This window comes from Pteropus alecto, unplaced genomic scaffold, assembly GCF_000325575.1.
Source record: "Pteropus alecto unplaced genomic scaffold, ASM32557v1 scaffold13, whole genome shotgun sequence".
Classification (NCBI taxonomy): domain Eukaryota; kingdom Metazoa; phylum Chordata; class Mammalia; order Chiroptera; family Pteropodidae; genus Pteropus; species Pteropus alecto.
The window spans coordinates 5,492,263-5,504,397 of NW_006434373.1; the positions used below are offsets into that span (position 1 = coordinate 5,492,263).

General features: G+C 33.8%; 1 protein-coding gene across 1 annotated transcript in view; it reads left to right on the forward strand.

The window, feature by feature from the left end:
• ARGLU1 (arginine and glutamate rich 1) overlaps window positions 1-6,078 on the forward strand; it is a 22,478-nt gene extending 16,400 nt beyond the window's left edge. Inside the window, exon 4 of the mRNA XM_006909374.2 lies at window positions 5,250-6,078. Coding sequence (XP_006909436.1) covers window positions 5,250-5,414 — 165 coding nt within the window. The 3' untranslated portion in view covers window positions 5,415-6,078. The remainder of the gene's footprint in view (window positions 1-5,249) is intronic.
• The last annotated feature ends 6,057 nt before the right edge of the window (window positions 6,079-12,135 follow it).

Consider the following 12,135-nt stretch of genomic DNA (forward strand, 5'->3'; position numbering starts at 1 on the left):
TCCTGTTGTAATCCTAACAGCCATACACTTAAGGAAAACTTCCAAAAAAGGGAGTGAATGACCAAGACAAAGGAACTGACCTGAAAGAACAGAGAGAAAGAAGTTAGGGTATGGAAGATTAAAAGAACCACATCTAGATGAGCACATTGCGAAATTTTAGGACATAAATGATAAAATCCTGAAAGTATCCGATTTCTTTTTGTGGGTATTATAGAGTAATCTCTAGAGTTGTGGAGGGCAGTGATTTTGTACCTAATATTCTTTACCAAGTGCAACTATTATTTCAGTTACTTTTTGAAGCTATTGTTTCCACTATGTAATATGAACACTCAGGAGATGTTATCTAACATCGACTTTTTAAAAATACATTTAAGGTTATAAAGGCAGCAAAAAGGGATATGAGAAGAAAGGGCTAGAAGGAGTGGGTTTGGTGGTGGTACAAATTCTCTTTAGATGGTAGCTAATGATATCCTATATTGATAGTTAGTATATAGCCTAAGGAGGTAACTATCAGAATAATTAAGTTGCCATAAGCCCCTGGGGGTAGGGGTAGAGATTGCCTTTTTAAACCTTCTGTTACTGTTTTTAACCTTGTACATGAATAACTTCAAAACATTTTTAGTAAAACATAGTTTTTACTAAGGGTCAGTACATCAGATTTCTCTAATATTTTATTTGTCAGTTACCTAAAGCGGGACACATACATTATACTTATGGAGGGGAAGATGAATCAAAGAATTAAAATTACAAGTCTCATAGAGGAACAGGATGTGTCTTGGAAGGTTAAAATGCAGAAATTCATACTTCTGAGTAGTGGCATGATTCTTAATTATATTTTCCATTGTTTCCTATCATTCTTAAAACACTTGCTAAGTATTTCTATTCAGATTATTTTTTGTAAAATTTCATGTGTATTTCAAGTAAAGAGTAGTAAATTTCAGTATCCCTGTTTTGCTAAAAACACTGCTGCTAAGGACCACCTTGATCTAAAATTTTAGGCAGTGTAAGAAGAATGCTTACGGTAATTTTTTAAAAACAGTAGGACCTCTAGGGTAAAGATGATTGGGACAGAAGATACTGGGAGGAGTGAATAGGCCTTTCTACTATAATGGTAGGTTTTGCTTTTGTGTATTTCATTTCACTAATCAGTTTTTGGAGTGGGGTGCAGGGTTGAAAGCCACCTTTGTGATACAGAACTTGGTAATGGGTGTAATGGCTCTGATATTGTGGATGTTAGCTTTCTCTTTGTCCAGGTAATCCTTAGAGGAGAGCTTATAGTTTATGTGTATACACATGCCTGTCCCTCCCCCATTGGGAACAATGCTTTCTTTGCATAAATTTGAAACAGAAGAGGGGAAAGGAAAGATGGACATTCTCCAGCAAGTAGGTTCATCAGGAAGGAACAGCAAGTCAGACAGTTACTGCAGAGGATGGATAAGGTTTAGAAGAGTACCTAACAAGGTATAAGGTACCCACAGAGATGAATGGGCAGGAAACCAGTATTTCATCACTTGAGAGCCATTTTATTAAAATGAGAGATGGCTTTGGTATTTGCTCAACTAGTCTTCCCCGCCCCCTCGCCCCCCAGGATGTAATTGAATAACATTTATACTTAATTTAAAGCTATAATAGAACAGAATACAAATATTTTTATGTAATGACAGAATGTTCACTTGTTCTTTTTTCAAAGTTATTTCATTATTAAGTGCTTTTAATAAGACACGATATGCTTAACATTGGGCATACCACTGTTACCTATGTCCTAGAGAGATTATAGCTCTCCCTTTACATACATACATAAGTTTATCTCCTATATAGACCTAAATGAAACTGAAACGTTTATCTAATCTAAAGATAATTTCAGTGCCGTTGAATAAAAAAATTCTGTCTATAAAGGAAGTTACTTTAAAAATCTATTTTTTAATTTTTTGATTTGGTAATGTTATCTCATGATTCAATTTTTTCTTAAGAAAAATAGTGGAATTCCTCTGCCTTTCCTCCCATCCACCCACTTCCCATTCCTGTCTCCAAAAAGTATATTTAATTGCATTTTTGTTTATTTTTCCGGAGGTTAAAATGCATATATAGGCAGATATAAATACATTCATTTTTATTCTTTTTTCACAAAAATTGCATATGACACATAGTATTTGGTACTTTGCTTTTCTCACTTAATAGTATAACTTGAAGGTTTTTCCATTTTTGTATATAGAGTATAATGGGGATTCCTTTTTTTTTCCTTCTTCTTTCAGCAGCTACATAATATTCTGTTTATTAGATCTATAATTTATTTAAAAGTCCCATATTAGTGAATATTTGGGTTTTCCAGTCTTATACAAACTATGTATGCATTGAATAACCGTGTTCAATTTTGCATGAGTACAAGTTCACGTAGAAATTCGAGAAAACTAAATTGCTGTGTAAAAGTATTACGAAGATGTAATTTTAGTAAATACTGCCAAAATACTCTATATAAGATAGCATACTTCTGAATTTCTATCGTTAGTATAGGGTTAAAAATGCTATCTCTGTGATTTTAATTAGATTTCTAGTATAAGTTGAGGTTGTGGTGTTCAAACCCTTTACTTCTAAAGGTTGTGATCTACTTTCCTAGGGGCTGAGTTAGAATCTTAGGGAAAAGTGACTCTGGGTATTTATATTGGTAAGGGTTTCCCAAACATAAGCACACATACTTTTACTCCAAATGTGTGACGATTTATTAAAACTGTGGATAAAGTAATTGGTATATGATTTCTCTAAAGATAGTCATAAGCAGATAATTCTTTCTGTTGTAGTTATCAGTGAAAGTTCAAGCAAGAAAGTGGTGATTTGAAATGGATTTTAATATACTGGTAGGATTTCAGAAAAACAGGAGGAAAATGGCATGAGCTGGGGGGAAGGGGCAAGATAGGATAATTTAAGAGAGAATAGTAGAAACAAAGTTGGAGCAAGATTATACAAATTTCTAAATAGTATGCTAATTTAGGAAGTTAAGCCATATTCTATGCACAGTGAAAAATCAGAAGTATGACAGCAGGAGAGGGTAATGTTCAAGCAAGGTGAGATTTGCAACATAATATGGGATGGACCAAAGGGCAGAGACTGGAAGTAGAAAACATTTTAGGTTTGTAAGAAATCTGAGGCCCTGAACTAGTAAGGTGGCAATGGAAATGGAAAAGAAACTCTAGATGAGTGAATGTAAAGGAAGAATTAAAAAACTTGGTGACTATTTAGGCAGTGTTAGGGGGAAAGGGAGAAGACAAAAGAAAGCTATAGAATGTGGTTAGCAGTAAGGAAGGTAGAAATGGCTGATGTGTTTTAGGGTTAGGCTAGAGGAATTTAAATCTTAAACATATTGAATTTTGAAAGTACCCAGAGGTCTCCCAGGTGTGTGTCCCGCTGGAAATGTAGCTTAGGAAAAAGATCTGAGAAATGGAAGATATATTTCAGCTCTATGTTGGATTTTCCATTTTATGAGAATACAAAGACCTAGAAATATCTGAAGATCCACTGCTTTTCCATCTTTCCTACTCACCAGATTCCTATTTTTAATTCTCATTTTATCTCTGAACTTACTTTATTTACAGTGGATTTGCCCCCACACACATACTCTACCTTCCACCTTTTAGTCTATCACCACAAGCATCAAACCTTTCCCCACTCCCATCTTAAAAGTATAAAATAGAACCTCTTTGTGTTAATTATGTATTTAAATTGGGTTTTTTCTACCCACAAGGTAAAATTTGAATGTTTTATATTACACATCAGAGTCCATTACCTTTCCCATTTTCTGCCATACAGTCTATAATTCAGTCGCATTGAATTTTACTTTTCCTAAACAAAAACCTATCAGTGTAGACAAATAGGAGACTCAAGTCGAAGTGAACAGAAGAATGAAGAGGAAGATCACTAAATTTAATGTTAGTTTTTGGCCATCTAAAAAAATAATTTCAGTAGAATAATGAAGATGGAAGTAATGACTTTAAATTTTGAGTTTGAGAATAGGAAAGCATTCAAAGGATGCAGTGAATGTTTTAAGATCACAGTCAAAAAAAAAGGGACAACACAGTGATAACAGATTAAAACGTCAAGGATTAGAGCAGGTTTTCTCATCCTCGGCACTAGAAACATTCCTTGTTGTGGAGGGCTGTCCTGTGCATCATTGTAGGATGTCTGGCAGCATGCCTGTCCTCTCTCTGCTAGAAGCCATGAGCTGCTCTCCTAGTTGAAAGAACCAAAATCAACACCACACATTTGCCTGATGTCCCCTGGGAAAGAGGAGTAAAATTGTACCTGTTTGTGAATTAAGGAAGTGGGCATGGTAACTTTGGGAAGCAAGAAAGAGAGACTTGATGAGGAAGGAGCTCATGAGTATGGCTTGCGTTGTCATGGTAAAGAGGGGAAACCTATAGAAGACATTGGAAGTTTGTTGCTTGAGACTAAAGAAGATGAATGCCCTGCAGGAGTTAATTATACACATGTCTATTAGAAATTAAATAGCGTTTTATAGTCATCCAGGTCAAAACAGTTTCCTAATTTTTTCTCTAGGGCAGCAAGTGGTTCCCAACCTTTTTGGCACCAGGAAATGGTGCTCCTGTGAGAACCTAATGCCTGATGATCTGAGGTGGAGCTGAGGCTTCACTTGCTCGCTGCTGCTCAACCTCCTGCTGTGTGGCCTAGTTCCTAACAGGCATTGGACCAACACTGGTCCTCAACCCAGGGTTTGGGAGCCCCTGCTCTAGAGAAAGGGGTCTTTAGTATTTCTTTGTCATATATAAACAATATAATGTAGTCTCGGTGAAGGTTTGTCTTATAATTTTTTGTATGCCTTTCTAATTTTGAATCTAGTTATAGTAATTGATAGATAGCATACTTTTTCAATAAATCCATGCCTTGGTTCATAATCGACAATCTATTATGTACTGAAAGTATAGATAAAAGTAGGTAACAGGACAGAATCCATACTGATCTCCACATGATTTGTAGGAATTTCTTTCCATTTTCAAAATATATAAGTGATTTTCTACAATTTCTTCATCTTTTTTATAAAGAAAAATCAGAAAATGTAGGGATAAGTTCTTCTCTAATTTCTCAATATTTTTTCCTCACTTTTTGTGACCTTAAGCGTTTTATTAAACATACTGTTATATGTTCCTAATGATTGTAAGTTCTCACTTGATTTCCCAAATGCTACTAAATAGAAGACATGAAATTCATAGAAATTTCTGTTTTTTACTTTTAACTTCCAGGCTGAAGAACAGTTGAGAATTGTTGAAGAACAAAGAAAGATTCATGAGGAAAGGATGAAACTAGAACAAGAACGACAACGTCAACAAAAAGAAGAACAAAAAATTATCCTGGGCAAGGGGAAGTCCAGGCCCAAACTGTCCTTCTCATTAAAAACCCAGGATTAAATTGTAAACTGAACTTTTTACAAAGAAACATGGAAAAACTTTGTATTGTAGCTTCATGTTGAAGTGGTTTTTTTTGTTTTGTTTTGTTTTTGTTTTTTTAATTTGGAAAATCTGGAAAGTTAGCTTGTTCTAATAGGGGCTATGCTCTGCAATTCCACCCCCTCCCTTAACTTCCATTAAGTCAAATCCTTATCAGATCATTATTGTCTTCTAAAAGTGATATATTTTTCACCCGTTTGGATTCTATATTAGTGGTCTGAAGAAGAACAGATCACTTTATAAACTGTGGATGGTCTGATAAGGTTTTTACTGAACCACGGACTTCAGAGTTATACTCTGTTTACTACATCATAATGCTGGTTTTGCTGACTTTTTGTTTTTTTATATATTTATAAAAAAAGAAAAAGTTAGTAATTGCATTGGAAGCTCCCAGGGTGTTGCTGGACCTATGTGGTGTATTGTTAAGCCAGTGTCCTCATGATACTGTTGCTCTTGATGTTCCCGATACAGGTAAGGAAACAGTTGGTCAGCTCTAATACAAAATATATATACAGTTCAGTATTGTCTCTGTTCAGTTTGTTTTTATTTCATTGACAAAATCAAACCAGCATTCCCCATTGTGTAAATAAATGATTTTGCTGAATAAAGTAAAGTCTTAAATTCATATGTCGAAGCAATTTTTTTTAAAGTTATGTTAAGTCTTAAAGAGGGTGGTTTACTTTTTGATGGTCAACAATTTAGAAATCCAAGAACTATGCTATACTTCCTCTCATTTATACTTTTAACATAGGATTTATATGTGCATTAAATATACTTGTGAATTAGTATTTAATGGCTATTTTTACAAATATCTCATTTATGCTGATATAGCAATTATGACATCAGTATTAACCTTTAAGAAAGACTAAGCACCCGGAAAAAGATTTAAATTCTCAAACCTGTGCCTCTGTTTTAGGATATAAGTATTATCAACACAAATTATACTTAAAGACTAGGAAAATGCTTCTAAAAATTTATAGAATCCTAGATTATTTTCAAAGTGGGCCATCAGAAAGAATTTAGCTTTGTATTTTCACAAGAGGCTCAGGTAGTCAAGTCATCTTCAGTGTAGGGTACTTGCACGTTTATTTTGGAGACAAACATTTAAACTTTTTACGAGCTTTTGTTTTGCTTTTGCATGTGGTATGGATGACTTATACACTAGAATCTTCCTCATTTATCTTTACATATGTTTCTTTTAAGTCTGCTGGTATTAAAACATTCAAGAAAAGGATATGGATATAAAAATGCTACCTGAGATGCATAAACGTCATCAAAGTAGAGAAAATGTTCTCTAATATTTTTGAGACAGTTTGATGAGTCTTTAAAAGTGAAAACATAATGGGATGACTAAATAATAGATTATTTTGTGTGTGCATGCTAAGAAAAATGCTGTTGCTTTAGTTTGAGCTCTTCAATGAGTAATTGTAAGGAACAATAAAATCGGTTTACATATCTTTAAAGATAGAATTTTAAATAGGCATGAACTGTAGTGAGAACTGACTTTTAGTAAACATGAAACTTAACTACTCTAAAACATTCACTTTATATACCTTAAGAATATAGGTTGCTTTCAAATCATTTTTCAACCTCTAAATATAGGTTAGCTCTAATTTCATGGTTCTTAAATTTTTTTTAATGTAAAATTTTTTTGGTACAGATCCATTGTTCCTAAGTTGTGTATTTAAGTTTCGGGAAATGTTTATTTAAAAATTGTTTTGCTATACAAGTGTTTTAAGCATTGTATCTAAGAGAGTAGCCTGGACTTAAAATATTTGAAATCAGCTTATGCGTGCCTTTTAATTTTTAAAAAATTTCTTACTGCCACATATGGTGTGAAATCACAGTAAGTTGCTTAGTGACATATTGCAGTATCGGCTTGCTGTTGGAGACTCACATCAGATATTGAAATTGTTCCTTATCAGGCTACAGGAAAGAAGTTGTCATTGTTAAAATACCCAATCTTTTCTGTGCTACAACAATGTTTAATAATTTGTTTTCTTCATTTGTTTCCACTGCCTTTGTGTATAAATTATAAAAGTTCAAATTCTCTCAGTCTATTAGCAATTCAGATGTTTTCTAATTTATTAAATATGCCTTTATTCACAATTTGTTTTTTTTAGATTATTAGTGCATTATAGAATTAACTAACGACTGTTTATTTTTATTACAGTATTTAAAATATGTAGTTATTGCCATTTATATTGTGGAGTTTGCAGAATTAAATCAGTTATATAAACTAAAACTTTAAATTAGCTTGGTGTGAGGACTCTTTAATGTTTGCAAAGAGGGGAAAGGGTTTGTATTTAAAGATTTAATACTCCAGTTTCCCTTATGAAGATATAGCCAATTAGGCTGTTTCTGTCCTCAGTTAAATAATGAATCATTTAATTGTGCTAGTATATTAACATAGCTTTTTTCTATGGCCATCAGTACCTTAAGAATTTTCAGTGGTTTTGTACTTTTTAATTTTATAAAGTAAAGTGAGCATAGAATCCTGGCTAGTTGTACATTATGTCATTTCTAATGTTTCATTTTATAGTAAGAATCCTCCATTTATCATTAACTAAAATTTCTCTAAAGTTGTTACTATTAACTAGAGCTGCTTTTTTCAGTTGTCCCATTTCTCTGTTCCTTTATACTCAGAACCATTCATCTGTTTTGTGTTCTGGCCATAAGAAATTCTGAAGACAGGATATCTTATTTTTTGAGACTTGCCACTCCCTCCAGAAGTTTTACAAACACTCAAATACTAGTGGTGTTATTTAGTGAAAGGACCACTTAAGGTAAAAGAATAAGGACCTCAATCTAGAAATTGATAATAGGTGCCGAAAGCCCAAGCAGTTGGCCACACTTTCATTTGTTGAATTGCCAGTTAACAGTGGTCTTGATTACTTCGCTTTTACCTTTGTTATTCATGTTTGTTTACTCTCGTGTTTTTGTTTTATTTTTAACACCCAGTACATAATTGTGGAGTTGTTAGTGGTGTAGTAATCTAGAACAGTGGTCCTCCAACTTTTTTGGCACCAGAGACTGATGCTCCTATGAGAATCTAATGCCTGATCTGAGGTGGAGTTGAGGCAGTGATGTTAGCGCTGGATAGTGTCTGCAAAAACATAAAGCTTTGCTCACGTGCTGTGCGGCTCAGTTCCTAACAGGCCACGGACCAGTACCAGCCTGCGGCCCGGGGGTTGGGGACCTTTTTTAGAAGATTTGCTTTTGCTGTTAGCTGCACTATACATTTTGTAGCAGATTGACATTGGTTTTCAGATGATTAGATCCACTGCCTGATCTATTACATCATATGTATCTGTAGTTACTAGAGTAACTGATTTGCAGCTAGTAAACAATGGAAGGGGACACAGGAGACATAATATCAATTAAAATTGTGTGTGTTTGTGTGTGAGAGAGTGACCGAACTTCATTGGAAGTCGTTTGAAAATAATGTTCTTGGGGCTCCAGTGGTTTGATCAGAGGGTTTTGGAAGAGTTATATATTTTATACATATTTCTTTAGTCATTCTATACCTGAAACTAGTAAGTTAAAAAAAAAAAAAAATCATCAATGACCTGGAAGTTTCACTATCACTCAGGCAAAGGTGCATGTGTATTTAATAGTGTCAGTATATTTTCTAAGGTTAGTACACACTTGATGACTAAACCTGGCTTTATTAGGGTTAAAATAAAATGGATTTGTACTTTGTATACATTTGGATGGTTTCTTTCACTTTCCAGGCTTTCACTATGGATTAAAAGACAACATAAGGAATATTTAATTGCAGCTGGATCTAAGTGATGTTGAATCTCATTGTAAAATGGGTTAATAGGGAGCAAAAATGGTTTTATAGACCATTATAAGAGAGCTGCTATCTCATGAATGCTGTCAGAAATAGTCTTTGTATGTTTAGAGCAGATTTTAACTTTGTTATGCAGTGTCTGTAGATACATATGTCTATATCACATCAGTCCATAAAGTGGGAATACTGTTTATAAAAGTTCAAGTATTGCAACTGAGTGATAAAATCAAAACTGCACAGCAAGCTTATTATCTGCTCGTTTATCTCCACCAAACTACCTAATCCAGTTTGGAATAATGCCTCGAGATTGGCTGGTCCTCTAAACCTGTTGGTTTGCAAATAAAGAAATGAAGTTTCATGCCAGGTGCCCAAGCTAGTTGGAGCCATAACTATTCTTTCCACATGTGCTGCTTTTCATTAATAACATTAAAGCAATGACAGATTGAGTTAGAGATTTAAGTGACTACTGTAGTGGAAAACAATGGCATTTTGTTTCCACAAATAACATGTTATGGTCATTAAGGTATGAGTTGTCACTAAACTCAAAGGGAAAATTTTTTGACCAAGAGCCCAATGTAATAACTAATACTTTTCCTAGCCAACTCATAAGTACATTTAAGATGCTTCATTTTGTAATCAATTTTAGAAGCTGATAGATGGGGCAGGAGTGAATGGCAAACTTCGTATAAGAAATGGTTCTATGCATGTTTCAATAGGTCTTCCCCAGTAAATTGAGCAAAATGTTATTTGCAAAAGAGTTCTAGAACCTTCCATGACAAATAAACATGCAGTGTAAGAAAAAAGTTTTGGTAGAGGCATACAGCTACATAGAAAGTTCATGGTTTAGACAACATTTAATCATGTATATAAAATTTCAGTAATTTTCCCGTAATGTTATATTTAGATGAGGCTTTTTGTTTTTACAGAAGTTATGTTAAAATATCTTTTGAAGTACTTATTAGAATTGATGGATTACTGTACAAGGAATATATAAGAAACAGCCATAAGTTCTAAAGATCAGCACATGCCCAGGAATTTAAAGGGGCAGAAACATAACAAGGTGAATTTACTTGGGCAAAATTGCCCTCTTGTTTTTTAAACTGGAATTATCAAACATTTTCCACCTCATTTGACATTCAAGTATTTATCTCTACATTTTTATAATCGCCTCTGAAATTCCCAATTTTTTTAAACTTGATTTTTAGAAACTTCTTAACTCTGGAAACTGAAGTAACTTCCTCTACTGAAATAAAATTATACTTTTTGCTCTGTTAATGTGTTGGTAAAATTACAGGTTTTCAAAAATAACCATGTTTCTCCAACAATTTAATTGTAAAATGAAGTCCAAATACAAAGAGGTATCAAATAGAAGAGATTGATTCTTCTTGGTTTGGCATGTTAAAAATTTTAACTTTGTCTTATACATGCCTATATGACTTATTTTTTTTGCCTGGCATAACATATGTACAATAGTAGAAACAAGTGGCTTGAGGTGATGCTTTTAATCACTGAAATTACTATCTAAACAGCAGAACATTAGCATCTTGAAGGTGCTACTGCTGATGCCTTTCACCTAGTCTCTATAGCTAATTATTCCATATTTACTGAAATTAATGATGCATATTCACATTATAGCTACACGATAATCTTTTGTAGAGGATTTTATTTTTTGGTCAAATACCGTTTAAAAGTTGGAAGCATTTTAAAATGTTTAAGAGAATATTCGATTTACTGAAAATGGAAGCCAGGGTTATTTTTGGACAGTGCAAATTTCCTTTATTTCCTCTGGTTTACTTGAAGAGGATGTAGGAGCTAAGAGGTCAAACAAATTTCACAATATAAGTTCGCTAAATGTGAAACATGGTACTGAGATACTCAGTTTTAGTTCTTTTAAAAGATCATTAAGCTAGCTTTATATTAAATTTCAAATGAATTGCTTAAATGTTTCTAGCTTACTAAAAACAACTCCTTTTTGACCCTTGTGAAATTACGAATAATACTGCCTGTCCTTTCCTGGTTTTTCAGTCCTCCTGGGAATCTGCTGATGACTTTGAATCAGTTTACTATCTTTAAGTCTTAAAAATTATTTCCTCAAATGTGAGACTTATTTAAAACTAGCAATTGCAAAATATTATGTTTTCTTCTCTTAAAGATCAACTTGAAATAATTTTATTTGCCACCTCGCATAACTTAGTGTTTTCTGTCTTAAACTAGTCTTTGCAAATTTTTAACACCCTCAGTTGAAATGAACATTAATTTATGGTTAATGTTTCAAAAAATGAGTACTTAATGAACTATGAAATCTTCAAAAGTTGTTAAAGAAGAGTGGAAGAGCAACGAATCTAAATGAAATTTTTTAAAACCTATTTTCTCAAATTTAGCTTAATACAGGGGTCCTCAGCCGCCAGGCTGCAGCCGTGTACCAGTTATGTGGCTTGTTAGGAACCTGACAGCACAGCAGGAGGTTAACAACAGGCAAGGGAGCAAAGCTTCATTGTATTTGCAGCCGCTCTCAACTAGCATCACCGCCTCAGCTCCACCTCAGATCACCAAGCATTAGATTCTCGCAGGACAGGTATCTGGTGCCAAAAAGGTGAAGGATGGCTGGCTTAATGGATAAATTGGCTAAAAAAAAAAAAAAAAAAAAGTAGGAATACTGCCCGGGCGGTTGCGTTTGAAACATTAAATCCTGGAGTAAACGTTTTTGTTTTAAGAATGTTGTGAGTATACGGTATACTTATTTTTTCAAACTGAATTATACATTTGTATACATTTGTACCGTGCCTTATTTCTGCCGTGCTCTCTTGCTCTTGGTCATTTAAGATTCTCCTTTGGACTTTCTGCGCTATAAGATTAGCGAGATACAGATTAGGGGGATACAGGTTT